Source organism: Neovison vison, chromosome 9, assembly GCF_020171115.1.
Source record: "Neovison vison isolate M4711 chromosome 9, ASM_NN_V1, whole genome shotgun sequence".
NCBI classification, from domain to species: Eukaryota; Metazoa; Chordata; class Mammalia; order Carnivora; family Mustelidae; genus Neogale; species Neogale vison.
Window position 1 is genome coordinate 31003096 of NC_058099.1, and position 25811 is coordinate 31028906.

At 38.0% G+C, this 25811-nt stretch overlaps 1 protein-coding gene across 1 annotated transcript in view; it reads left to right on the forward strand.

Annotated features, from left to right (window-relative positions):
- Positions 1-25811, forward strand: part of ERP44 (endoplasmic reticulum protein 44) — a 93529-nt gene that overhangs the window by 50102 nt on the left and 17616 nt on the right. The window contains exons 5-10 of the mRNA XM_044265261.1: positions 12514-12698; positions 13933-14048; positions 16468-16525; positions 18102-18218; positions 22825-22936; positions 23866-24007. Of these exons, the coding sequence (XP_044121196.1) occupies positions 12514-12698; positions 13933-14048; positions 16468-16525; positions 18102-18218; positions 22825-22936; positions 23866-24007 (730 nt within the window). The remainder of the gene's footprint in view (positions 1-12513; positions 12699-13932; positions 14049-16467; positions 16526-18101; positions 18219-22824; positions 22937-23865; positions 24008-25811) is intronic.

Here is a 25811-nt window from a genome sequence, read left to right on the forward strand (position 1 = left end):
CATGCACAGCCACAGAGCACCCTTCTTTGGTTTGCTGCCTGCATTTTCTTCTCTCTCTCTCCTCTTCCTGTCAGCATCCTGTGGACTGTTTTCTGCCCTACCTCAACCTCACTTCTTTATATGTCTTTCCTAGGACTTGGTTTGTTCAAATGTTGAACTGAATAGGCCAAGAACGTAGAATAGGAGAAAGAAGGCAAAGGTAGATATAATAGGCTAATTGCACCCTGTCTGCCCTTTTGCTTCTACGTATGAGCTAGATGCAGCTGCTTTAATCCCCTCTCCTGTCCCCTGACCAAAAAAAAAAAAAAAAGCGGAGAGAGGGGGTGCGAACTATCGAAAGAGAATTTTGAACTCAGACTGACACTAGAGTGTCATCCGGAAGCTTCCCATGTTTTAAGCTTAGGCATATATTTTTGAAACCCCAGTGTAAAGCTTGTAGCTTAAATAACCCTCATCTTAGGGTTCAAATTTAGTTCACCTTCCGAGCCCCTGACTTCTCCATTTGTTGCATTTAAAGTAGAGAACAGAGTAGGAGGAGAGAAGTAGGAGGAAGAGAAAAAGGGAAAAGGAAGTCAGGGCAATTAAAGAGACTCAAGAGGCAGAATGTTATGGGACAACCTGTTCCCCACCTGGTGGGCATCTATATCTGAGTTCTGATGGCAGCAGAGCAGGTGTCCTCACTCACCCTGCACAAGACTCAGGTGTCCAGTTTCATCCATGTCACAGATCTGACAGTCACCCTTTTAGCTTCTCCCGTGTGTGTGTGGCAGAGGGGAGGGGGGTCCCCTAAAAGGAATCTCTACATCTCGGGTGAGGATATATTTATTGCTGACTATCATAGTGGGTTTTTCTTATATTGTACTTTGGGAATCCATACTGGTACATCTTTTTGGTAAATGTATTATGTATTAAGAGTTTTATGAATTTCATTTAAGCTTCTAGCCTGTGGAAACAATTAGTCGCAATAGTAATCGTAATAGTAATGATGATAATAATAATGATAAAATATAAACTGTGTAATTGAGGGGACCTTGTCTTACCCTTGTGTCCCCAGCACTGGAAGGGTGCCTCACTCGAAGGAGGCACCCCATTATAGTTGTTGAACAGATGGGTGGATAGATGTAATGAGTAGTAACCAACATTTATGAACTGTTAGTTGTGTAGGTGTTCCATTAAGAATTTCATATGGATTATCTCATCTCCCAGCAATATGATTAAGTATTTTCTGCAGTATTTCATCAAATCTAATTTGTCATTGATTCTAAGGTACTTTTATCTGTAGCTGAAAAAAAAAACTGAGAAAAATCGAACTATAACAGTGCTTTTCACTTAGAAATTTTATCATGAGAACTATTTTGGACTTAAAGGTTTTTTCGTCATATCATTTGTATACCTAAAAAGGAAAATAAATTTGTTCAAGTAATCCTGAAAAAATTTCACATTCGGAATCTGACTATTGTACATCACTTTGTGATTCTGAGTCATTAATTTGTGTGTTTTTTCCCACATAATACTGACTTCTGTGCCATTATGGTAGTGCTTTTTATTCTGCTCTTCCTGGGATTTTCTTCCAAGCTGCTGATACCCATTCTGCAAGTGTTGATACTGGCGCTTAACTGTTTGACTAATCTCAGAGTTTACTTTTTTCTCCATTGAAACATGTCACTGCTTGTTAAGCAACTTCTATTCAAAGTCAGCAAGACATAATCAAAATTTTGGAGGTGTCTGGGTGGCTCAGTCAGTTGAGTGGCTGACTCTTAATTTTGGCTCAGGTCATGATCTCTGGGTCCTGGGGTCTTGTGCTCAGTGGGGAGTCTGCTTGAAGATTCTTATTCCCTCTGCCCCTTGCGCTCTCTCTCAAGTACATGAATAAATCTTTGAAAAAAAATGTTGCCAGTGGTTTTCCCTAGTGGTGGTTGAATTACAAATGGTTCTTGTTTTCTTTGTAATTGTTTTTCAAAATTTCTACACATACACACAATTAAATTTGCCCTCGCTTCAGCTGCTGATCATGGTCTCCCTTTATCTCACCTTCTGTGTCCTCCTTGTATGGGGAGTTTGGAAGTTGAATTCATCACTCTTCCTGGTGGTCTTGCTGCCTTAGATGTAGAAAGACTCCTCAATCTGCCCCTAGTGGGACCAGGATCTCTGCTGACCTCCAGTGGCTCTAGGGCGCATGGCATACAGCAAGAGACATTCCAGACATTATTTGTCAGGAAGTGCAAAACATTCACACTCCTGCTAGCATTTTAGGGAAGTACTTTGTCATTGTCCTTGAACTATGCAGCACTTGCTTCCAAATACCAGAGTTAGTATTACCTGTGTGCCTTCTGGTACAGCTTCAACCTTCTATAGTGGAAATTGAGAAGCTTTTATAAGAGCTATATGTAAATGAGGCATTAAGAATAAGAAAAATAATTGTAGACAGCAGTATTGTATTAAAAACAAACTTGTGGGCGCCTGGGTGGCTCAGTGGGTTAAGCCGCTGCCTTCGGCTCAGGTCATGATCTCAGGGTCCTGGGATCGAGTCCCGCATCGGGCTCTCTGCTCCGCAGGGAGCCTGCTTCCCTCTCTCTCTCTCTGCCTGCCTCTCCGCCTACCTGTGATTTCTGTCTGTCAAATAAATAAATAAATAAAAATCTTTAAATAAAATAACAAAAATAAAAAAATAAAAACAAACTTGCTAAAAGACTCGATCTTAATTATTCTCACCATAAGAAGTGATAACTACTGAAGTGGTAAGGTGCTAGCTAGTACCACAGTGACAGTCGTATTGCAGTATATAAATAAATGTATCAACATTGTATACCTTCAACTATACAGTGGTATATGTCAAATATATTTCAACTTAAAAACTATAAAAAAGAAAATGTATGCTTAAGAATTCATGTGCACAAAACAGAAGTTGGATGCCTGACTCCTGAGTAAGCTTCTAGGCTTTGTTTATGATTTTTGCTCAGGGCTTTATCTTGTGGTGTTTTGTTGTTGTTTTACCCTCAGTGTGGGGAAGGCATGGTTTGGGAATGGAAAAGGGTACAGAGGCAGCAGTGGCCATCATCCCTGAACCAAAAGAACAGTGAGACCTTCCTCTTGAAATCATCTGCCATTGGTAATCGCAGTGGGGAGACACACTGCTGAGATGGAGAGGGAGGCAGTTTCCCCGCCCGTGGAGCCCTGCTGGGCAGGAGTGAGGAAGGTGGGCTGGCGGGCAGGCAGAACCCATCAAGGGAAAGTAAGTGACCATTGAAGCAAAAGTACATGCTAATTTTCTAATCAGGGAGCTGTTAACCTTCTGAAATTTATAATTCCTTTGACAAGCATTTTAACATTTGATCCATCTAGTTAATTAAAAAAAACATTTATTATACCCCTTAAATCATTCTTTGTTATATTGTCAAAATGTCACATTATAATTATCTTAAAATCATTTTTGACCAAAGCCTGTAAAAAGTCACCTTTATGTCTGAGATTATTGATCAATGTAATTTTAAGGTTTTTGCTTCTTAATAATTAAAAGCCACCTCATTATGCAGCACACCTGCTGCCACAGTGTTGTTTGAGAATTAAGCAGGCAAGTATCTATTCCTCTAATAGTCTTCAAGTATTATTTAATTTGTTTCTATCCCTAACTAGAATTTTAAGGCAACCTAAGGGTTGTAATGTTAAAAGTTTGTAAACAGACTCTTGTTATTTCTGCCAGGACTGTTGCAGTAGCTTCCTTATTAGTCTCCCTGATTCTCCCTGATTTACTGCCAGGTGAATATTTTTAAAGCCCCGTTCTGCTGCTTCAGTGACTGCTTATCACAGGTAAAATGCAAACTCCATTAACCTAGAATTTAAGACTCTCTGGAGTCCACCTATAACCTCATTTACTTTACTTCTGGTTTACGCATGTTTGTTATCAGCACACTATTTTTCCATTATATGCCCACTAATTTAAGAAAGTTAATGACTCCAGCAGTGTCTCTTACTGTCCATTTTCCTACTGATCCTTAGGCCATAAATAGAAAATGGATGTTTCCAGTTAGACTAGTTCCTTCCTTAATGGGTCTACGTCATAAACTTTCTGCCAAATCCTTTGGGGATTAGAAAAATTCTATGGCTTTCTGCTGCCAAGTTAGGCACCAGCTAGGCTAGTTTAGCTTTACTAACATTGAATGTGCACCTGAATTGGACTTAGTAGGAATATCTTCCCTTTGTAGGGCTTGATTTTACTGAATTTAAAAACTTCTAATTATTATTTTGCAAAAAAGGATGGGCAAAATGTTATCTGTTAGTTTTAATTTGTAACTTCTTGATTACAGATGAGCATGTGTTTTTACACCTTAACTTGGCTGTGTTTCTTTTATAAATCAACTGGTATCTTTAGCCCGTTTATCTTTCTGGAGGTTCTTTGTTAATGGTTTTCAGGTATTCCAAATATTAATTTATCTCTAGTACGTGGCACAGATATCTTCCAGTTTGTCTTAAAAACTCATGGTGTTCTTCAATATCTAAGTGCTTCCTTTGCCTATACAGCTTCAAAATCTGGCAAATATCTTGGCTCTGTGTTTGATGCTGATGCAGGCCCTTTCCACAAGTACACGTAGTTTTTTAAGCACCACAAGGCCGTGAGGGATATTGCTCTATTTTTCTGGCCCAGCCTCCAGCTTCTTGTGCCCCATGCATTTAGTAATGTCCTCTGGGGAGAGCTCACGGTATATCTCAGGGTCCTTCCAACCCCCCATAGTTCCCCCAGCCCAGGGGACTGTGAAAAGCTTTGCTGAGTTCCCTTTCTGTCTATGCAGGCATGGTCCTGAGCCCTAAATCTGCACAAATTACAGTTTTAATTTTTAGTAGGAATTACATAAGCAGCATATAGGAAAGAAAATAGCCAGTGGGTGATTCTTGCTCACTTAGGAATGGTCTGTTCCTTTCTAAGATTTCGGTTCACTTATTCTTCATTGGTTTCATGGTGTCTGATATCTTTCAAAATATGATGTAAAAAAATATATTCTTGGGGTGCCTGGGTGGCTCAGTGGGTTAAGCCTCTGCCTTCGACTCAGGTCATGATCTTAGGGTCCTGGGATCGAGCCCTGCATCGGGCTCTCTGCTCAGTGGGGAGCCTGCTTCCCCCCCTCTCTCTGCCTGCCCCTCTGCCTACTTGTGATCTCTCTCTCTCTTTGTCAAATAAATAAATAAAATCTTAAAAAATTAAAAAATATATATTCCTTTCCTAGTCATCACAGCAGGACCAGTAGATTTCTGCCACCTACTACATCCTGCTTGGAAATGGAAATTCTTTAGGAGGCTCCCTTTTGGGTTTTCTATGAACCCAGTTACATCTCCTGCAAGTAATAATATTTTTATTTCTTTTTTAGTGTATCTACTCCTTCTTCTTCCACTGACTGGGAACTCCAGTACAGTGTGATACAGAAGCCATAGCAGGCATCTGTGTCTCTTTCCTGATCTCGGCAGGATAGCTTTCAAGTGTTTCACTATCAAGTTGTTTGGTATTTGCTAATTTGGGTACCTTTTATCTGATTAAGGAGGTTCCCTTCTATTTCTAGTTTGCCAAAAAATTTTAAGTGTGAATGGATTTTGAATTTTATCAAATGTTTTCCTGCTGCCTTTGAGAGGTATGGCAGTCCCTTTTATCCGCGGTTTTGCTTTCATGGTTTCAGTCACCCGTGGCCAAATGCAGTTCCCAAGCAGCTGAACTGTCAGACGGTCGGTAGTAGTCTCACGTAATGTCATTCCTCTCACCTCATCTCTTCACGTAGGCATCTTACCATCTCATATCGCCACAGGAGGGGTGAATACAGCACAAGAAGGTATTTTTTGAGAGAGGGAGAGACCATGTTCACATAACTTTTACAGTTTAGTATAATTGTTCTATTTTATTATTTGTTATGCTTAATCTCTTACTGTGCCTAATTCATAAATTAAACTTTATTATAGATACGTATGTAAAGGAAAAAGCGTAGTATATAGAGGTTTCAGTACTATGCATGGTTTCAGGCGTCCCCTGGGGGTCTTAGAACATCTCCTCTGTGGACCAGTGAGGGGGCCACTGTAGTGGAATTTTTCTCTTTTATTCTGTTAAGGTCATGAATTACATCGATCGATTTTCAAACATTAAACTGAAGTGCTGGACTAAATCTAGCTTGTGTGATGTTTTATCCTTTGTACACAGTGCCAAATTTAGTTTAACATTTTCTTTTCAAGTTTTGCATCTGTGTTCCTTAGTAAGACTAAAATATACTTTTCTTTTCTTATCATTTCCTTGTCAGATTTGGCAGAAAGATTATGCTGACCTCATAAAATTAGTTGGAAAATGTTCACTCTTTTTGTATTCTCTGGAATGTTTGTGTTAACAGCATTATTGGCTGCTTAAATTTTTGGTAGAACTTGATGGTGAAGCTTTCTAGCAATGGAGTTTTCTTTGTGGGACAGCTATGGGTTATATATTTAATTTACTTAATAATAATTTTAGGACTGTTTATGTTTTCTATTTATTCTGGTGTTTGGTAAGTTGTGTCTTAATAAGGATTTTTTGAAATATTTAAATTTTAATTCCAGTATTGTTCACATATGGTGTCATAATTAATTTCAGGCATACAGGGTAGTGATTCAGCAGCTCTGCACATTACTCAGGGTTCAGGATGATAGGTGTACTCTTAATTCCCATCCGCTATTTCACTCGTCTACCCGTTCTCCTCCCCTCTGGTAACCATCAGTTTGTTCTCTATAGTTTAGAGTCTGTTTTTTTTTTTAAAAGATTTTATTTATTTATTTGACAGAGAGAGATCACAAGTAGGCAGAGAGGCAGGCAGAGAGAGAGAGAGGAAAGCAGGCTCCCTGCTGAGCAGAGAGCCCGATGCGGGACTCGATCCCAGGATCCTGAGATCTTGCTGAAGGCAGCGGCTTAACCCACTGAGCCACCCAGGCGCCCTAGAGTCTATTTCTTGGTTTTGTCTCTCTCTCCCTTTTTTCCTTTACTTGTTTGTTTTGTTTCTTGAATTCCACGTATGAGTGAAATCATACGGTATTTGTCTTTCTCTCCCTGATTTATTTTGCTTAGCATTATATTCTAGCTCCATCCATGTTGTTGCAAATGGCAAGATTTCATTCTTTTTCAATGGCTGGATAATATTCCATTGTATGTATACACCACTTCTCTATCCATTCATCTATCAATGGACACTTGGTCGGCCTCCTTAATTTGGCAGTTGTAAATAATGCTGCAATAAATATAGGGGCGCATATATCCTTTTGAATTTGTGTTTTTGTGTTCTTTGGGTAAATACCCAGTAGTGTGATTATGGGATTGTAGGGTGGTTCTATTTTTAAATTTTTTGAGGAACCTTCATATTGTCTTCCATAGTGACTGCACCAGTTTGCTTTCCCACAAACAGTGCAGGAGGATTTCTCCAAATCTTTGCCAACACTTTGGGGGACATAACCCCCACTGGAACTTAACCATTCTGGTAGGTGTGAGAGATACCCCGTTATGGTTTTGATTTGCATTTCCCTGGTGATGAGGGATGTTGAGCATTTTTTCATGTGTTTGTTCGTCAGATGGATGTCTTCTTTGGAGAAATAATGGGAATTAAAAAACTTTACCTAGGGGTGCCTGAGTGGTGCAGTTTGGTTGTGTCCAACGTTGGCCCAGGTGGTGATCTCAGGATTGTTGGGCTCTGCATTCAGCAAGGTATCTGCTTGAGAGTCTTTCTTCCTCTCCCTCTGCCCGTCCCTTCTCATTCTCTCTCTTCTCTCTCAAAAATAAATCTTAAAAGTAAAAAAAGTTTATCTAAATCTCCAAACTTATTGGCATCATGGTATTGATAATACTCTCTTCTTATCTGAGTTAAATATTCCTTCTACATTCCTTAAATTGTTTTCTCTCTCATTTTTTCCTCGACCAATCATTCTAGTGGTTTATCAGTTTTATTAGTCTTTGCAAAGAAGCAGATTTTAGCTTTTTGGATCTTCTTTATTGTATATTTGTTTTCCACTTCATTAATTTTTGCTTTTACCTTTCTCATTCACTCCTTTATCCTTTCTTTTCTGTTTGTTCTTTTTATAGTTTTTTAAGATGAATACTTAGCTCTTTGTTTTTCAACCTTTCCCCTCTGACATAATCTGTTTTAATGTCATAAATTCATTCTGCCTATCACTTTGGCTGCATGCTGCAAGTTCTTATAGATATTTTCATTATCACTCGGTTCACATTATTTTCCAGTTTCTCTTGTGGTTTTGTCTCCGATCCATGTCTGCATAGTTTTTAATTCTCATTATGAGTTGAATCATTTGAAAGTTGTTGAGAACTTTTTTGTGACTCATCGTGTTTGTTTTTTTATAATGTATACACACCTGCCAAGAATGTGCGTTCTGCAGCTTTGGAATATTGTGTTCTGCACCTGTCAGTTCAGTCATGTTTCTTAGATGTGTTGTTCAGTTTCTCCTGACTTTATTGGTTACATTTGTTGTATTGGTTACTGAAAGGTGTTAATAATTTCCTGCTGTGATTATAGATTTGTCTTTATAGTACTGTAAATTTTTACTTTATATATTTCTAGACTGTTATTTGATATATATAAATTCAGAATTGTTGTATCTGCCTGGGAAATTGGACTTTTTATTATGAAGGATCCTTCTTGGTCTGTAGCATTTTGCCTTAATGTATACTGATTTACTATTCATATAGCTATACAAGATTTCTCTTTTTTTTTTTTTCAGGTTTTATTTATTTGACAGAGAGAGATGGATCACAAGCAGGCAGAGAGGCAGGCAGAGAGATGGGGGAAGCAGCTCTCGGCTCAGCAGAGAGCCTGTGTGGGGCTCGATCCCTGAGATCATGACCTGAGGCTTAACCCACTGAGCCCCCCAGGTGTCCCACAAGATTTCTTTTGGTTAGTTTTTGCACAGTATATTTTTCCCTAGCCTTTTTCTTTCAAGCTTTGAGCATCCTTATGATGTGTATTTTATAAGGATATGTAGTTAGATTTTACTTTTTGCACCTTGATCAAAGATCACTTCTGTATGTGTATGTAGATCAATTTCTGGACTCTATTCCATTGATCTGTTTGTCTGTCTGTATGCCAGTAACACACTGTCTGGAGTCCTGTAGCTTCACAGTAAGTGTTGAAGTCCACTGGTATAAGCCCTCTGGTTTTGTTCATCAGGGCTATTGGTAATTTTCTTAAAATGTCTTTGTCTGGTTTTGGAATCAGTTTAATACTGGCCTCATAGAATGAGTTGGAAAGTGAACACTTCTCTTCGATTTTTAGGAAACCCTTGTGCAAAAATGTAATTATTTCTTCCTTAACTATTTGGTTGGATTAGCTAGTTCTCATCATGGATTTTTGCTGGTAGTTCCAGTTCAGATAAACATTACAGGGCTTTTACTTAATTTTCTCAATTTTCTGTTTGTATCCTTTTTTCTCTGATGCTGAAAATCTTGACTCTTAATGGCATTAGCATAATTATTCGTGTACTTTATGTGTGTTTATTTCAAAATAACAATGCTAGTATTAAAATTTCCTTAAAACTAATTTTTACTGTACTATTAAAATTTTTTCCATAGTTCCAGAGTTGAGGTATGAAACCAGGGAATGGTCAAGGAAATCTAAATTCTACCTCTGACCTTTTCTTGCTTTTTCTTCTGTTGGTGGTGTAATTTTGGAGGGAGGAGGAGAATGGGCACAAATATTATGTTAAAAAAAAAAATATATATATATACACACACACACACACATTTGCTGCTACCCACACACATATACACACATTATACGTGTGTATATGTGTGTGTGTGTTTATATTTCTTTCCCAAGTTTCTTCTTATACAAAATGACATACCTATACCCATCTTTCTGTACCTGGCTTTTTTGACTTAACAGTGTATCTTGGAGATGGCTCCTTAGCTGCATAAAGACATCTTTTTCATCCCTTTACATAACAGCCTAGTACTTTCCTGTATGGGTGTACCTCCTGTATTTAAGCAGTCCTCTCTTGATGGTATTTGGGAAGAAATAGTAACTTTTAAAAAGACATTTTCCCTATTCCAGACCACAGCACTGTGGCACTGGCCAGTAGAATTATTTAACCTCATGTAACAGTATTTTTATTAAAACGGTTTTCATTTCTACATCATTGCAGACATTCACTTTATAATATGCCAAGTTTCCCTATGTGGTGTTCTGGGGACTGAAGGGGCTTTTCATCAGGAAGCTGAAGTTCCTACTTTTTATTGTATCTCTGGGCTGGTGTTTTTAGCCTTCGTGGCCTTTGCCTTACAGCAGGTGCTTCTGTTTATCTTAAAAGACTTCTGCTTGCTGACGGAAGCACACCCACCCCTCTGTTTGCAGCACCAACGTAACCTCATTAATTCCTTGTTCAGGTGATAGAACCCACCATTCTTACAACACCTCAAAGATGGTTTTCTTATTATAACCCATCAGGCTGAAAAAGTGATACATCCACTAGTCTTCCGCTTCAAGAAGTACCTGCTTCTAAATACATTAGTGTCTATATTAAGTATGTGTATATTAAGATACCTTAATATTATTTCAGATTTCTGTGATTTGGTGAATAAAGTACTCTCTTTGGCCTCATATATAACCAGTGGGTCCCTTCTTCTGCTTAGGTGTGTCTTCTGTTCAAAGGATTTTAGTAGTCAAGCACTATTTCCTCCTTTATAGATTTTCCATGGAGTTCACTGAAATGTGCTGTTAGTTACTGAGAACCCATATTCGTACGTAACCCCTAATACATCGGTTTAGCTCTCCGATTGTTTATCCTAAAGAAAACACAAATATACCGGGACTTAACCAAATACTGTAAGTACTTTTCCTGAGTCATACAAAGACCTTAAAATACTTAGGATCATTAACCTGCTCGTCACCTCTCCTACCCCAGCTTTATGCTCTTGGTGTCATCATGTGTTTAGTTTGTGTCAGACCCCACAAGGTGTAATTGTCATTGTTTCATATAGTCCGTATTCACTTAGATTTTTAAAGCTGCTATACTGAGTATAATTGACGTACAGTGAACTACGTATTTAAACTGTACAAATAGATAATTTTGACCTACGTATACACCCATGAAACTGTCAGCACACATATGTATATGTTCTCTAGTACACTGGTTTCTACCATAGAATCTCTTAGAAAATTAAGGTGGTCAGCAAAGCCTTATTGCTGTTCTGTTGGTTTTGTTTTGTAGCTATTAGAAATGCGAGGCGGGGTAAAAGAATTGTCATGATTTCTTGTGCCCCCATTTTAGAATTCTGCCCTCATTTAACAACTCAGTTAAGAAAACAAAAATGTGGGACACCTGGGTTTCTCAGTCGGTTATGTGGCTGCCTTCAGCTCAGGTCATGATCCCAGGGCCCGGGGATTGAGCCCTGCATCAGGCTCCCTGCTCAGTGGGGAGCCTGCTTCTCCCTCTCCCATTTCCCCTGCTTGTGTTCCTTCTTTTGCTGTGTCTCTCCCTCTGTGTAAAATAAAATAAAATAAAATAAAATAAAAACAAAAATGTCGCCTTGGACTTCTTCAGTCCACTCTGATCCCCTCCATTTTAAAAATTCGTTGTATCTTTTATCATTTTCATCCATGTGAGTTGTATGGCATTTGAGCTTTTCCAGTGCCTAGAAAATACTGATTTCTCATATTTGCCACCTCTTGGAAAGAGCAGGAGAAATATTTAAAGGCTTTCACATCCTGATTGAATCTATATCTTAGTAATTGTGATTTCTGCAAATGAGATCAGTATACATTTTGATTTAGGTTCTTATTTTTAGACTATACATACTAATTTTATGGGTGTGTGTGTATGTGTGTGTGTGTTCTTTTTAAAATCCTCAATGCCTGAGAATATACTGATAGGTCATACAAAGGGACTTTTTTTTTTTTATTATTTAGTGTATACTGCTGACTTTTGGGGTTTTATTCTATTAGCTTACACAAAATTTGTGTATTTGGATTATAAACTATTCTTCTACTAGCCAAAGAATTAATATTTTTATCCTTTAAGCATAGTTTTAAATTTAATTTTCCTTTATTAAATGATGTAAGAGATCCTCACAAGTATAAAGTGAGTTGAATAACTTTTCAAAATGGGAATTTTGCACATTCTAATTTTCTGACTATAATAATACTTACTAACACTAAACTTATTGGGTCATGCATTTGTATTATTTCATTTAGTCCTTAATACAACCCTGTGTAGTCAAAATTATTTTCCTTATGTGACAGATGAGACATTAAGGCAGAGAGAGTTGATAGAACTTAAAAATTCATACAGCCAGTAAATAACATATTTGGGATCTAAACCAGGCAACATATGTCCAGAACCTGGCCTTTTAATCGATATAAACTTGCCATGATTAATTTTTTTCTCTGACATTGTGAAGGAATTATATGAACCAAAATATTCTCACTAAATTATTGTAGGATTTTTGACTGTTGGATTCATGGGCTCACCTAGACACAAATACAAGAATGAAGTTAACTTTGTTTTTCATTCTTTTAGCTGATATAGCCCAGAGATATAGGATAAGCAAATACCCAACCCTCAAATTATTTCGTAATGGGATGATGATGAAGAGAGAATACAGGGGCCAGCGCTCAGTGAAAGCTCTTGCAGATTACATCAGGCAACAAAAAAGCGACCCTGTTCAAGAACTTCATGACTTAGCAGAAATCACCACTCTTGATGTAAGTTGTTAACTTTTACTGAATCAAATGAACATGCCTGTTTAATTAATGTAAACAAAGTCTAATGTAATCAAAGAATCTGGACATTTTCTTGGAGTTCATTGCAATGGATCTGACATCTACAGACTTAGCGAGTTGAATTTTTCTCGAATTAATTCTCAAGCGAAATGCTCATGTTTTACTGAATCTTTGGATAAAATATGTAGCACACAGTAGAGCTGCACTAATTTAAATTAATTGAAGGCAAAGCAAAGCTTGAGTTGTGAAGACATAGAACTTAATGTCAGGCATACACAACCAGAGTTTGCCTCTCTTCCTTAGTGGAGACACTGAGGATATCTGCACTAATGACTCCTCTATTAGCTCTTTGTTTAACTTTTAGGGTCCTCTAAAATAGTCCTCCTTAATAAAAACCCTTCCCATTGTATACTAAGTAGTGTTCAAAAAAAAAAAGGTATGGAGTTGGTTGTCATTGTCAGGTTTGAGATTTGACTTCTACCCTGCTTCCACGCTAAGAAGTTAGCCTTTCATGGGTCCTATCAGAAGACACAAGGCTCCTGGGTCAGAGATAAAGGACTTCATTGCTTACATCCCAGCAAACAACGGGAGCATGTTTGCGTTTGTCTCCCCCTCCCCACCCCCGAGTCCTGTGGAGGTGACATGGAGGGTCCAGACGGATACCTGCACATGCCATGGGTTCTGTGGTGGAAGAACTGGCCTCGGAGATCTGTGGTTTCTGACCCAGCAGTAAGCCTACTCTCTGCCTGAGGGAGATCACCTCACACATCAGGGTTGCTTGCCGCGAGCATAACCCTGAGGGACAGCCTGGGTAAAGACTGGTCAAGGTCCTGCATTTAGCTGCACCTGCCTGTGTAGGAGTGTGAGAGACCCATGGAGGAGTCTCTACTAACAGTCACACGTTATGAATCGATTTATTGTTTGAAGAATAGTCACCTTACTTTGGAGTTCCTCACCTTATTTTGTAAAAGATTTTCATCGATCAGTTAAAATAAAATGCTAGAAGGAAATGTTTATGATTATATTAGATGGGAGGTAAGATTGTTTTCAACCTAATGTAATCTTTAATAGTTTTGGACTAGGTATTAAAATCCAAATACGTATTTATAGTGCTACGCCATTTGTAGATAACGGAACAACAGCTGGGTGAATGAAATAACATGTTTATAGCATCACTAGATATGTTTGCAAAATAATTACATACTTTATTTTACAGCGCAGCAAAAGAAATATCATTGGATATTTTGAGCAAAAGGATTCAGAAAACTATAGAGTTTTTGAAAGAGTAGCAAATATTTTGCACGATGATTGTGCCTTCCTTTCTGCATTTGGGTAAGTGTCTTAACTGAGAGTGTGTTAGTGGCTCTCCTTGGCTGCCATGTGACATTCTTGTGTGTGGTTATTTTCTGAAGATGATCTCTCCAGACGTGATCTCCATTCCCTTACAGTCACCAACTAGTCTTCCTTACACCTATCTTTGACTTCTTTTTAAGAGTTTAAAAGTCTGTTTATTCTTTCTGTACTGTATTCTGTTTCAGAATATGAATGAATGGAAAAGAATGGACAAGTTAACAACTACCTCTCATGCTTTTATTCATCTCATTTACTAACACTATTTTGTGTTCACACAAAGTACTAACTTGGGGTTTCCAAACTGAAACAACTCCTACTCTTTCTCATGAAGAAGCATGGGCTTCGTTGTCTTGATTAATCTTTGGCTCTCTACCACCTTTTCTGCTGTCTTCCCTGTTCTAGAGCAACAGTACTTCAAGGTTAGCCTCTTTCCTCCTGTGTTTGTAACCATCCCTCCCGGATCCTCTGTGACGTTCATCCAGCAGTTGTCTTCGCTCTCCTGTGTTTTCACTCTGACCATTTTCATGACCTATTTTCTTTTGCCAAAAACATGATTCTCTCTTTCCTGACTTTTCTATCTCTTGAGCTATAATCTGGTATCTTTCTTTTCATTTCTAAATTTTTCAAAGGTTAGTTTATGGTTGGCCACCTTGAATTTCTTAAACCCCAACCAGTGAAAAATCCTTATCCTTTGGAAAGCCAGCTTTTGCCTACGTGACTCTCATGAGACTTCTCTCTGCACAGTCACAAATGGCTTCTTAATTGCCAGGTCCAGTGGCCTTTTTTCAGTCTTTAATCTTCTTTGGTTTCTCAGAAGGCTGGGACAATCAGCTACCCGGGCCTTTTTCTGCTGTGTCTACACTTAGGCTACCTTGAATCCCCCTGGCTTGCTCCTTATTTTTCTGACTTTCCCTCCTGTTTTTCCCTTTATCTCTCAAAATGGTATCATTCTGGAGTTCTTCCCCTTTTCACTGGGGGTTATCGCCCTTGTCCTCTGACTTTGGCAGTATGATTTCTCTCTTTGCTTTGGCCCGTGAGTGTTAGACTCCATTTTAGTGCTTAACTTGAGTAGATTCCAGGTTTCTGGCACAGTCTGTCCTTTCCATTTTGTGACCTCTGTCCTTGTTGTAATGCTGCTGTAGATTTTGTGTGTGTTTTCTTGTGAACACTATCAGTGATTTTGGGACATCAGTGTAGGAGTAAATAAAAGAGAACTTCTCCTGGCCCCACAGTCCCCCCCTTTGTGTGTGGCTGCTCTCCGGCCACACGGGCCCCTTGCTGGCTTCCTCAGACACAGTGGGCGCTTTCGCGCGGGGCCCTCGCCCTTACTGTCTTGGTGTCCAAAGTGCTTCTCCTTGATCTCATCTCCTCAGGAAGAGCTTTCCTGGTAACTATCTATAAAATAGCACTGCCATCATCCAACTTGTCATTCTTTTGCCACTTAGTTTTCTTCAGAACACCTTTTTATGGGTGTTTGATCATAAAATAAATATATCTATTTGCTTCTCTTATTACCAAAATGTAAGCTTCGTGAGAACATAGGTGCTGTCACTTTTGGTTACTGCTGTGTACCTAGTGCCAAGACCATACCTGGTACAAGGAAGTGCTTAGTAAATAGTGAGTGAGTGAGTGAATGAATGAATGAAAGGAACGTGTTCTTCATTTTCGTTCAGTCTTGGTTAAGATCCCTTGTTACCTCCCTCCTGTACTGCTCTAGTCAGAAATTAGAGATAAATCAGTGTTCAAGTAACCCAAATATAATTTAGAGAGAAAAAAAAGTTGCCATTTAACTAAGTATTTGTTGTGTTCACTTACCAAACATTTATTGGGCACCTATTATGTGCTAGATACTATACTGAGGCATAGGAAACAATGGTGAACAAATAAAACAAAAAATTGGTTATTGGAGAATTATATTCTAATGATGGAGATGATTTCTGTTCATCTACCTTATTTGTTTTAATAAGTTTTGGTTTTAAAGAGTAAAAAGTAGAGAATTCTGATTGAGTCTGACTTAGAAGCAAGTAATATGTTTTTGTGATTGATCTATATGACCACATTAATGACCTTGATCCCCAGTTACTGGAAGCAGTCTGGTGTCAAAAATAGCTTTTTGGTGCTAAAACTGCCAATCCAAACTTATAAAATATTGAGTCACAAAAACAGCTAACTAAAATTTTCCTTTAAAAAAATTTGCCTCATATTAAAGTTTTCCTTTAAGTACATGGATTTGTTGGTATTGCATAGTCTTACGAGGAGGAAAGATGATGACGGGTATATATTTCAAGTCATTATTATACATACATTGCAAAACAGTCAGCCAATTCTGTTTCATTCAAGTATAACACTGCTATTATTATTCTTAAAAAGTATTATTACTACTACTTTCTTCTATTAGAGCTGTTTCAAAACCAGAAAGATACAGTGGAGACAACATAATCTACAAACCGCCAGGGGTAAGTTGTTATTTCTTAGTGTGTATAATTTTAAATATAATTTAAATACATGTATAGTATAATCTATAGTTTTATACTTGTTAATTCACAGAATCATTGAATTTTAGTATAGAAAGGAACCTTAAGGCATCATCTCATACTAATTCAAACCTTTCGAAGTAAAGATGGGGACACCTAGGCCCAAAGTTACATAGGGGTTTAGTGGCCAAGCTGGGACTAGAGATCTCCTGATCCCCAGGCCTTATCCATCTCTCTCTTTTACATTCATTATGAGACCCAAATTCCAAAAAATGCTTCAGTGGTCTGTGATCATCACTTCTACCTGGGTCCCACCAGCCAAGCTCCCAAGTCCTCTGGGATTTAAATTAACCTGATACTTGCCAGACAACAGGGAGCAACTAGGTTGCTTTTAAGCCTTGGCTAAGAAGTTAAGTGTATCTAAACTTGGAAGCAGGTCCTTAGGCCCAGACGATGGTAACCATAACCAAGAGGCAAAAATCATGGTGTTTGTCATCTCAGTTGACCTGCTGGTCTGTCATTGCAACTTTTCGTACACGCTCAAATGGAAAACTGTTGGTATTTTTTTGATTCATAGTTTTATTTTAATGTTATTTGCAGTGTCTTGATACACTAAAGGTTTTGATTTTTATGTAGTCCTGTGAATGAATTTTTTGCTTAGAAAGCTCATTTCCTGTTCTGAATTCAGATAACTGTTTGCCTGTATTTTCTGCAAGTGCGTTTCATTAATAGTAGGTTACGTAGTGTGACTATCTCCAGATTATCAGAATCCAGTACCATTGGCTCATAAGTGCACGGGCTCGGAATGAGACTCCATTTTAGTGTCCAATCTGCTGCCTTTCTAGGTGTGTAACTCCAGGAAAGTCTCTTAGCTTCTCAGTCCTTTGGTTTGTTCATTCATAAAAATAGCTGTGATTACACGAGTCCTTGCCTTATGGGGATGTTTCAGGGATTCACATAGTGAACACACAGAAAGTGCTTACAACAAACAGCGCTTGTAAGTCTACTTACAAGTATACAGTAAGTTTACTCAGTTAACGGCAGCTATTATTTTAAGCACTTAAAAATGACATTTTAAGCACTTCATTAATACTGATTTTGAGTGAATTGTGGAAAGAGATACTGTAGGTAAGTAATATTAGAGATAGCAATGCCTTAGATTTATATATATATATAGTATCTTATTTCTCAAGGCCTTTTCCTTGGAAGTTTCCGAATTTTCTTCTAACATTTTTAACTCTAAGGGATAGCTGAGTTAATTAATTTGGATAATTATTTTTCACAATGCCCGCCATTGGTGAAGATACTGATAAACAATTAATTGACTCAGATCTGAGGAAAAGCAGAAGGCTTAAACATCATGGGTTGGTTAACTAGGCCTCTGATAAATACAGAATTTTACGGCTCTCTTTCTTGGAAGTTCCATGGTTTTTGTTTTTGGAGGGGGGCGTTTCGTTTGATTTTTGTACACCCTGTAGATTTTCTCATAGTTGGCTTTGAGAATGTGTTTTTGCTAGCACAGGTTAGATTTAATTATTTTTCCCTGCTTTTGTAATAGCATTCTGCTCCAGATATGGTATACTTGGGATCTATGACAAATTTCGATGGGACTTACAATTGGATTCAAGACAAATGTGTTCCTCTTGTTCGAGAAATAACATTTGAAAATGGAGAGGTATGACTTTCTGATGTGTGTTGTCTTTAATTCAGATTTCTGAAAGAGCAAGCTTCCTCCAGCTATCTTACTATTTGCTACACATTTACTACTTGTAACAATCATACAGTGAACAGAAATATGTCATAGTCATTTCTGTAATAGAGGCCACTGGTTCTTAGCCTTTGCAGTCCCAGAACCCCTCTCCATTGCATTTCTAGCAGTAGCCTTGAAAAGGAATTGGACCATGCCTCTCAGGTGATTCTGATACTTCCCCTTGGTTAAGGGGATGCCCTATAGAAGCAGTGCTGTACAGATTTTAGTTAGAATTAATTATATTAGTTAGAATTAATTTTGCCATAAAAAGGGTTTTTCTGATTCCTGTCTATCCTAAAAGATGAAATTGTGTTCTTTCATCATAGTAATGAAAGCAGTTATCAGATGGTATCTTATAACTCTCCTCAGTGATCCCATGCTCCTGAAATAAAAAGTCCATCCAAACTCTTACAACTCCCACGAAAACAAAACACAAAAGTCTAATATTGGAGGAACACGTACAAAGAGCTGTGTTGTCTATGAGGCACATAAGAGAGCTGTGCATTACACATGGAAGAATTTTAAGTGTATAGTTCAGGTTTTAAATATATAGTTGGAATTTTCACATAGCTGTATAACCACCACCTCGTCAGGGGTCGGCAGTTCTGTCAAGAGTCAGGTGCTGAATATTTTAGACTCTGCATATGTGGCCCAGAAGCAGCCTTGTATGACGTCTGGGCCTGTGTGGGGACATTGCAGTAAAGCTTGCTTGCTTGCATCTTTCCTGGTTTGTCAAGGGAACGTCTGGCTACTTTTCTCAGTTCTCTAGGCTTTGGGTATGTTGAGCTGAATGTATTTGTTTATTGCTTTAGCTTATTTAGTCCTCAGAGGTCCAGAAAGATTTAGTAACTTGTCACAATTACTCATCTGCTTTGGTCGTTCTTTCTCTCTCTCTTTTTTTCAAAATGTACATTCTCTTCTTTATTTTTTAATTAATTGACTTTTAAAATTATGGTATAATTAACATAGTTTCTATTAGTTTCAAGTGTGCAGTACAGTGATTCAGTAGTTCCGTACATCACCCCATGCTCACCACAAGTGCAATGCTTAATTCCTAGTACCTGTTTCACCCACCCCCCACCCCTTCCTTCTGCTAACCGTCAGTGTGGTCTCTGTAGTTAAAAGAGTTTGTTATTTGATTTGTGTCTCTTTTCCCCTTTGCTCATTTGTTTCTTAAATTCCACACTTAAATGAAATCCTAGTATTTGTCTTTCCCTGACTGATTTCACTTAGCTGTATACCCTCTAGATCCATCCATGTTGTTTCAGATGGCAAGATGTCATTCTTTTTATGGCTGAGCAATATTGCAGTGTGTGTACATATACATAAGTGTATGCACACATAACATACATATAGTACATATACCACCATATATATATATATATATAATATATATACACATATATATACACACACACACACACATATATATATATATATATATATATATATATATATATATATATATATATATACATGCCACCTCTTCTTTATCCATTTACTTGTGGATGGAACTTGGGTTGTTTCCATAGATAGTTTGGCTGTTGTAAGTAATGCAATAAACATAGGAGTGCATATGTCTTTTCAAATTAGTGTTTTTGTTTTCTTTGTATAAATACCCAGTAGTGGAATTACTGGGTCATATGGTGATTCTATTTTTAATTTTTTAAAGAACATCCATACTGTTTTTTACTTCGGCAGTTCTTACAAACATAGTTTCTAACACAGAGTCAACACGTATAGACCTGGAAAAATCTTAAACAATAAATAGGGCTCCTCTGCCCACCCCCATAGTAGCTCACACATTTTAGAATCTTTTAAATCTCAATTCTTTAGATTTTAATTACATGTTGTAAACCACTACCCAAAATCATTTAAACTACAAGGAAAGATTTGATATCCCCTAAAGTTGGTTGTCTGGATAACCCTCCCTGGGGGGTTATCTTTTAAGACCGATTTCATAAAGAATATGTTGGTGTGGACACAGGTAAACTTGGGAGCCCAGGCCACATGAACTGTCAGCTATTGTGTTAATGTGTGTAAATTGATACAGCAAACTAATTGACATGGATGTATTCAAACTACTCATCTGTTCATTACTTCTCCTAATAGTTGTTAGTGCTACCATATCTTTGCTTAGTTTAATAAAGCAATACATTATATTTGTTTTTACTTTGAACCTAGCTCTTAAATTTTCTAGAAGGTGACTGCTGAGTCTTATTTCCCAATTAATATTTATTCAGCAACTTCTGTCTTCATTTCTTCAGTCATAGGTTGATTGCACAATATTGTGTATAGTAATTTGTGAGCGAAAGAGAAGTAAAGTGAGATTCTCTGTTTTTAAGAGGTTTTCGGTCCAGTAGTTTGCATGTGCAGGTAATGTAACATTAAAGACATGCCACATGAGGGGCACTCTGAAAACATTCTGGGAATTCAGAGGAGAGAATTCATTTCACCTTTAGCAGAAATGAGGTAGAATTCAGGGATGACTTTCTTGAAGAGGCATTTGGGTCCTGTAACAAAAGGATAAAAAAACTAGAAGTACTCATGGAACTAGGGAAGTAAGAGGAGGGGCCTGTGCATTACTATTGAGTGGTGAAAGCACTGGTTGGACTTTGAAGTGGCAACCTCAAACAGGAAGTTGGGAATCCAGACTTGGACTGTGGACTGGAACAGGGCTTGGAGATGGAGAAGGAACCGGTTAGTGATGATGGGAGATTGTTGGACTAGTTGAAGTTGCCAGGCTAGAGCAGAGGAGTCCAAAGACAGAACTGTGGGAGTAGAAGCAATGAATGTGTTGGGGAAAGAAAAAAAAAAAAACTAAGCTAAAGAAATAAAAATGAGAAGGAAGAAGTTGTAAGCTTGCTAAAAGATCAGTGTGGTGTTGGGGCTATGGGGGAAGAGAGATGGAAAGCAACTGCTCAGGAGTGAGTGTGGGTTTTCTTCTTGGAGTGGTGCACACATTCTGAAATTGGGTAGTATTGATGTTTGAAAACCTTGTGAATATAATAAAACCCACCAAATTGTACACTTTAAATAATGAATTTTGGGACTCCTGGGTGGCTCAGTCAGTTAAGCATCTGCCTTTGGCTCAGGTCATGATCCCAAGGTCCTGGGATCAAGTCCCCGATCGGGCTCCTTGCTTAGTGGGGAGCCGACTTCTCTGTCTGCCGCTCCTGCTGCTTGTGCACACGCGTGCGCGCTCTCTCGCTCTCTCTCTCTCTGACAAATAAATAAAATATTTTAAAAAATGATGAATTTTATGGTATGCAAATTATATCTCAATTGAAAAAGGTAAACGTGACAAGAAGCTTAATAATTTATTCTGTCTATGAGTGTAACAGGCTTCAACACGGAGATGGAAACTATAAGCAAACTCATGCCCTAGAAAATAGGTTCCAGTTTCAGGTTTTTTAGCATAAAGGATGTTTGTGTTTTCTGCTGCTGTGATTCCTAAATTACAGAAAGACATGCAAGAGGTTAGTTGATGGAAATAATTTTATTTTAATAATTTATTATGAAGCCCTTTCTGGACTTTTTCTTATGAGTCAGAACTTAACATTTGTCAGAGAGAATAAATGATGAAAATCTGCTGTCTACTCATCACATTTATCTTGATTTTTCCCCAATAGCAATAATACAAATTTTTAAGGCAGTCAGTAATTTTTGAGGTGCTTTCGTGTTTGTACCTTGTACAGACACATACACATATATAGTGGCAGGTACTTGTTAATAATGTCCCTACACTATGTATTGGCTAAAAGCTGGCTGTCTTGGGGCGCCTGGGTGGCTCAGTGGGTTAAGCCGCTGCCTTCGGCTCAGGTCATGATCTCAGGGTCCTGGGATCGAGTCCCGCATCGGGCTCTCTGCTCAGCAGGGAGCCTGCTTCCTCCTCTCTCTGCCTGCTTCTCTGCCTGCTTGTAATCTCTCTCTGTCAAATAAATAAATAAAATCTTTAAAAAAAAATAAAAGCTGGCTGTCTTGTGGGGCTTTTGTCTTTTGCTCTGAATCAAACACTTTTCAGCGTTGGGTAGTTCTCATGTAAGTGGAGTGGTTTTTGCAATAAACTTTAGAAAAAGCACGTTTCCCAGTTAGGTAGATTTATTTGTTCCTGGTACACTCACTCAATTTTTCAGTGTTATTTACAAAGACTGAAAATACTAATCATGTTCACCCCACCCTAAAGTCAACATCTTCATAAAGAACCAGCATAGTTCCTCCTTCAGTCAACTCATTTCTTAAATGTCATGGTTTCATCTAAAAGGAGCTGATAGAACAGCCCAGTGGTTACTTTAAGGCAGATCAGTTCCAGCCCTAGAGCAGGACACGTGAGTCCTCTGATTGCCTGGGTACTTGAGGGAGAGGGCATGGGTTCCTTCTTCCCGTGAGGCTAACGTTTGTTTACACCATTGAACCTTTTCTTCTGGCTTGTTGAAACTGTTATGCATGTTAACGTGGGTTGGGTTCAGGTTGTTCCTACCTAGAGCAATGGCAAGGCCTGATAATTCTTATTGAATACTTCTGTATACAGGAATTGACAGAAGAAGGACTGCCTTTTCTCATACTCTTCCACATGAAAGAAGATACGGAAAGTTTAGAAATATTCCAGAATGAAGTAGCCCGACAATTAATAAGTGAAAAAGGTAGACAGATTAAGGTGTTTATTTTCAGCCTTTCTTCTGTCCCTCCCCTTCCCCATTACATGCATATCCATGTAAACATATTTGGGTTAAAAATTTAAAAAGTAATGTTAACTCTGTTCAACCCCTGAATTGACATGTCCGCATGGGGGTGGGATGCATTAGTAGAGCTACTACGAAGTAGTGGCTTTTAAAACAAACACATGACCATATTAGCTCCCCCCAAATCAAATCATGAAAAGTGGGGTCAGGGGTAGACAACGTTAGTTTTAGGTACTTTCTTCCAGCACCTTGATACTTGCCTGGTCCCTTTCTAATGCATGGTCCCAGAGAGATCACTGAGAGAACTTACACAGTCTAACATTTATTTCTAAATGAAAGGAAGTTGACTAGTTCCCTTCAGGGTTCTCCAAACCATCAGAAAGGAGTTTGAGTTTTTACCCACTTTTCCTGTGTAGTGAGAGAATAAAGTCAGGGCACTGTGTAGAGCCCTGCTCTTATTAGTCACGTAATAAGTATTTTGGGGCTGGATTATATTAAATGTCAACCAGTAGGTATGGAAGGGCATCTTTGAGGAAGTGAAAATGGGCCCTTGAGAACAGCGCATTGTCAGTTTCATGAACTTGCTCACAACTGAGACCTAGGTAGGTTAATTGCCCATTCAAGGAAAATAAAAAAAACTACCATAGCATTTGAATTCAGGTTGAGTTCATATAATTTCTCAGGAAATTACACCCTGCCCTAAGCACTAAATTCTACCTATTTCAAATGTAATATTTAGGTTGACGTTTTTCTGATCTATATTACTCTAAAGCATGTTGGTTTTTAATTAATTTGTTAATTATGTCATTTTTCTTGAACTTAGCAATCTTATGAGACTACAGTCCAGAAAATTCTAATCTGCCTTTCTAAAAATTCTGTTTCCTATAAAGGTACAATAAACTTTTTGCATGCGGACTGTGACAAATTTAGACATCCACTTTTGCACATACAGAAAACTCCAGCAGACTGCCCTGTCATAGCTATTGACAGCTTTAGGCACATGTATGTGTTTGGAGACTTCAGGGATGTATTGTAAGTATTCTCTCTTTTTCTTCTTAAATTACTGATACGTGTCTCAAAAATGAACTTAAAACCATTGTTTGAACATTTTAAATAATCCTGTTTTGAACCAGTGATACTTCGTTATTTGGATGGAGGAGGTTTTATTTTTCATTCTAGAGTGTGGTATAATTGTGAGAGTTCTGATATATTCCTATAGAAATGCCAGAATTAGGTGATCTTAATGCTTGGGAATGAATCTCTGAAAGAAAATGTTTGCCCTTCCAGAAGTTAATTCTGAATTGAGTGTGGTGTTTGTCCGCATGTCGAGGAAAAGATTCTAGTCCCAGGTCAGGTTAAAGGTAATCGGTAGTATCCCTGCTCACTGTGGTCTGTAAGACCCAGAAGATGGCCATGGCTAGGCCTGTCTGTGGGTATGAGCACGAACCTTTCAGGAACAGGTAGGGTTTCTGACTTGGTTCTCCATTCTCCATTCTCAGCTCTTCATAGTATAAATAAATATGTTACCCCTGTCTCTACAACAGATAGTAGATTTTTATCTGCTTTTGGAGATGTTAAATACAATGGTTAAAAAATGGAGATGTTTCTTCATGTATGGAAGTTGTAAGCAATAGGTATTAATTCAAACTAGACCTCTTCTTTTAAATTTATTTAAGTACCCTGTTTTATGTCCAGAGATTAAATTGTACAGTCAGAGGATGACTTGAAATCTGCTGCGGAATGAATTACCTCTCTCATGACTCAGTATTTCATTATAGTGATGTAGTTGTTTGATAGAAGAATCTCAGTCTTCTGCATAGCAGACCCAGATTTGTGTCCTGCCTTGGGCTAGTCACTTAACTTCTCTGATCTTGTTTCTTTACACTTAAAATGTGGTTGGTGATATAATTTACCTGATGGGATTGCTATGAAAGTTAATGAGAGATGATGGTTGTGTTAGGAGCCATAAGGTACTAACAAGTATTTGTTCTTTTTACTTTACCTACACTCAAAAGAATACTCTTTAGCCTATCAACTCATACTTACGTAGGTCTTTTATAAATTCTTATTTGTGAAATACATGTAACATAAAATTTACCATTTTAACAATCTTAAAGAGTAAAATTTGGTGGTATGATGTTCACAGTATTACACAGCCATCACCAATACTAGTTCCAGAATTTTTTCTTCATCTTAAACAGAAATCCCATAACCCATTAAGCAGTCACTTCCCATTTTCTCCCCTCAGCCCATGGCAACCACTAATCCGTTTTCTGTTTCTGTGAATTTGTCTCTAATGGATAATTTCATGTAAGTGGAATCATACAATTTGTTATCCTTTGTGTCTGACTTCTTTAACTGGGCATAACTTTTTTAAAGTTCATCAATATTTTAGCAAATAATGGCACTTCATTCCTTTTTATTACCAAATAAACTTTATTATATAGGTATACCGCATTTCTTCTTTTTGTCAGTTGGTGAATTTTTTAAATTATTTTAAAATTTAAATTCAGTTAATTAACATAGTGTATTATTAGTTTCAGAGGTAGAGGTCAGTGATTCATCAGTCTTCTGTAACACCCAGTGCTGATTACATCACATGTCCTCCTTAATGTCCATCACCCAGTAACCCCATCTTCCCCACCCCCTCCCCTTCAGCAATCCTTAGTTTGTTTCCTATGATTCAGAATCTCTTATGGTTTGTCTCTGTCTCTGTTTTTGTCTTGTTTTGTTTTCCTCTCCCTTCCCCTAGGCTCCTCTGTGTTGTTTTGTTTTTTCCTTAAATTCCACGTATCAGTGAGATCCCGGTCTTCTATATGACAGTCACTGTATATTA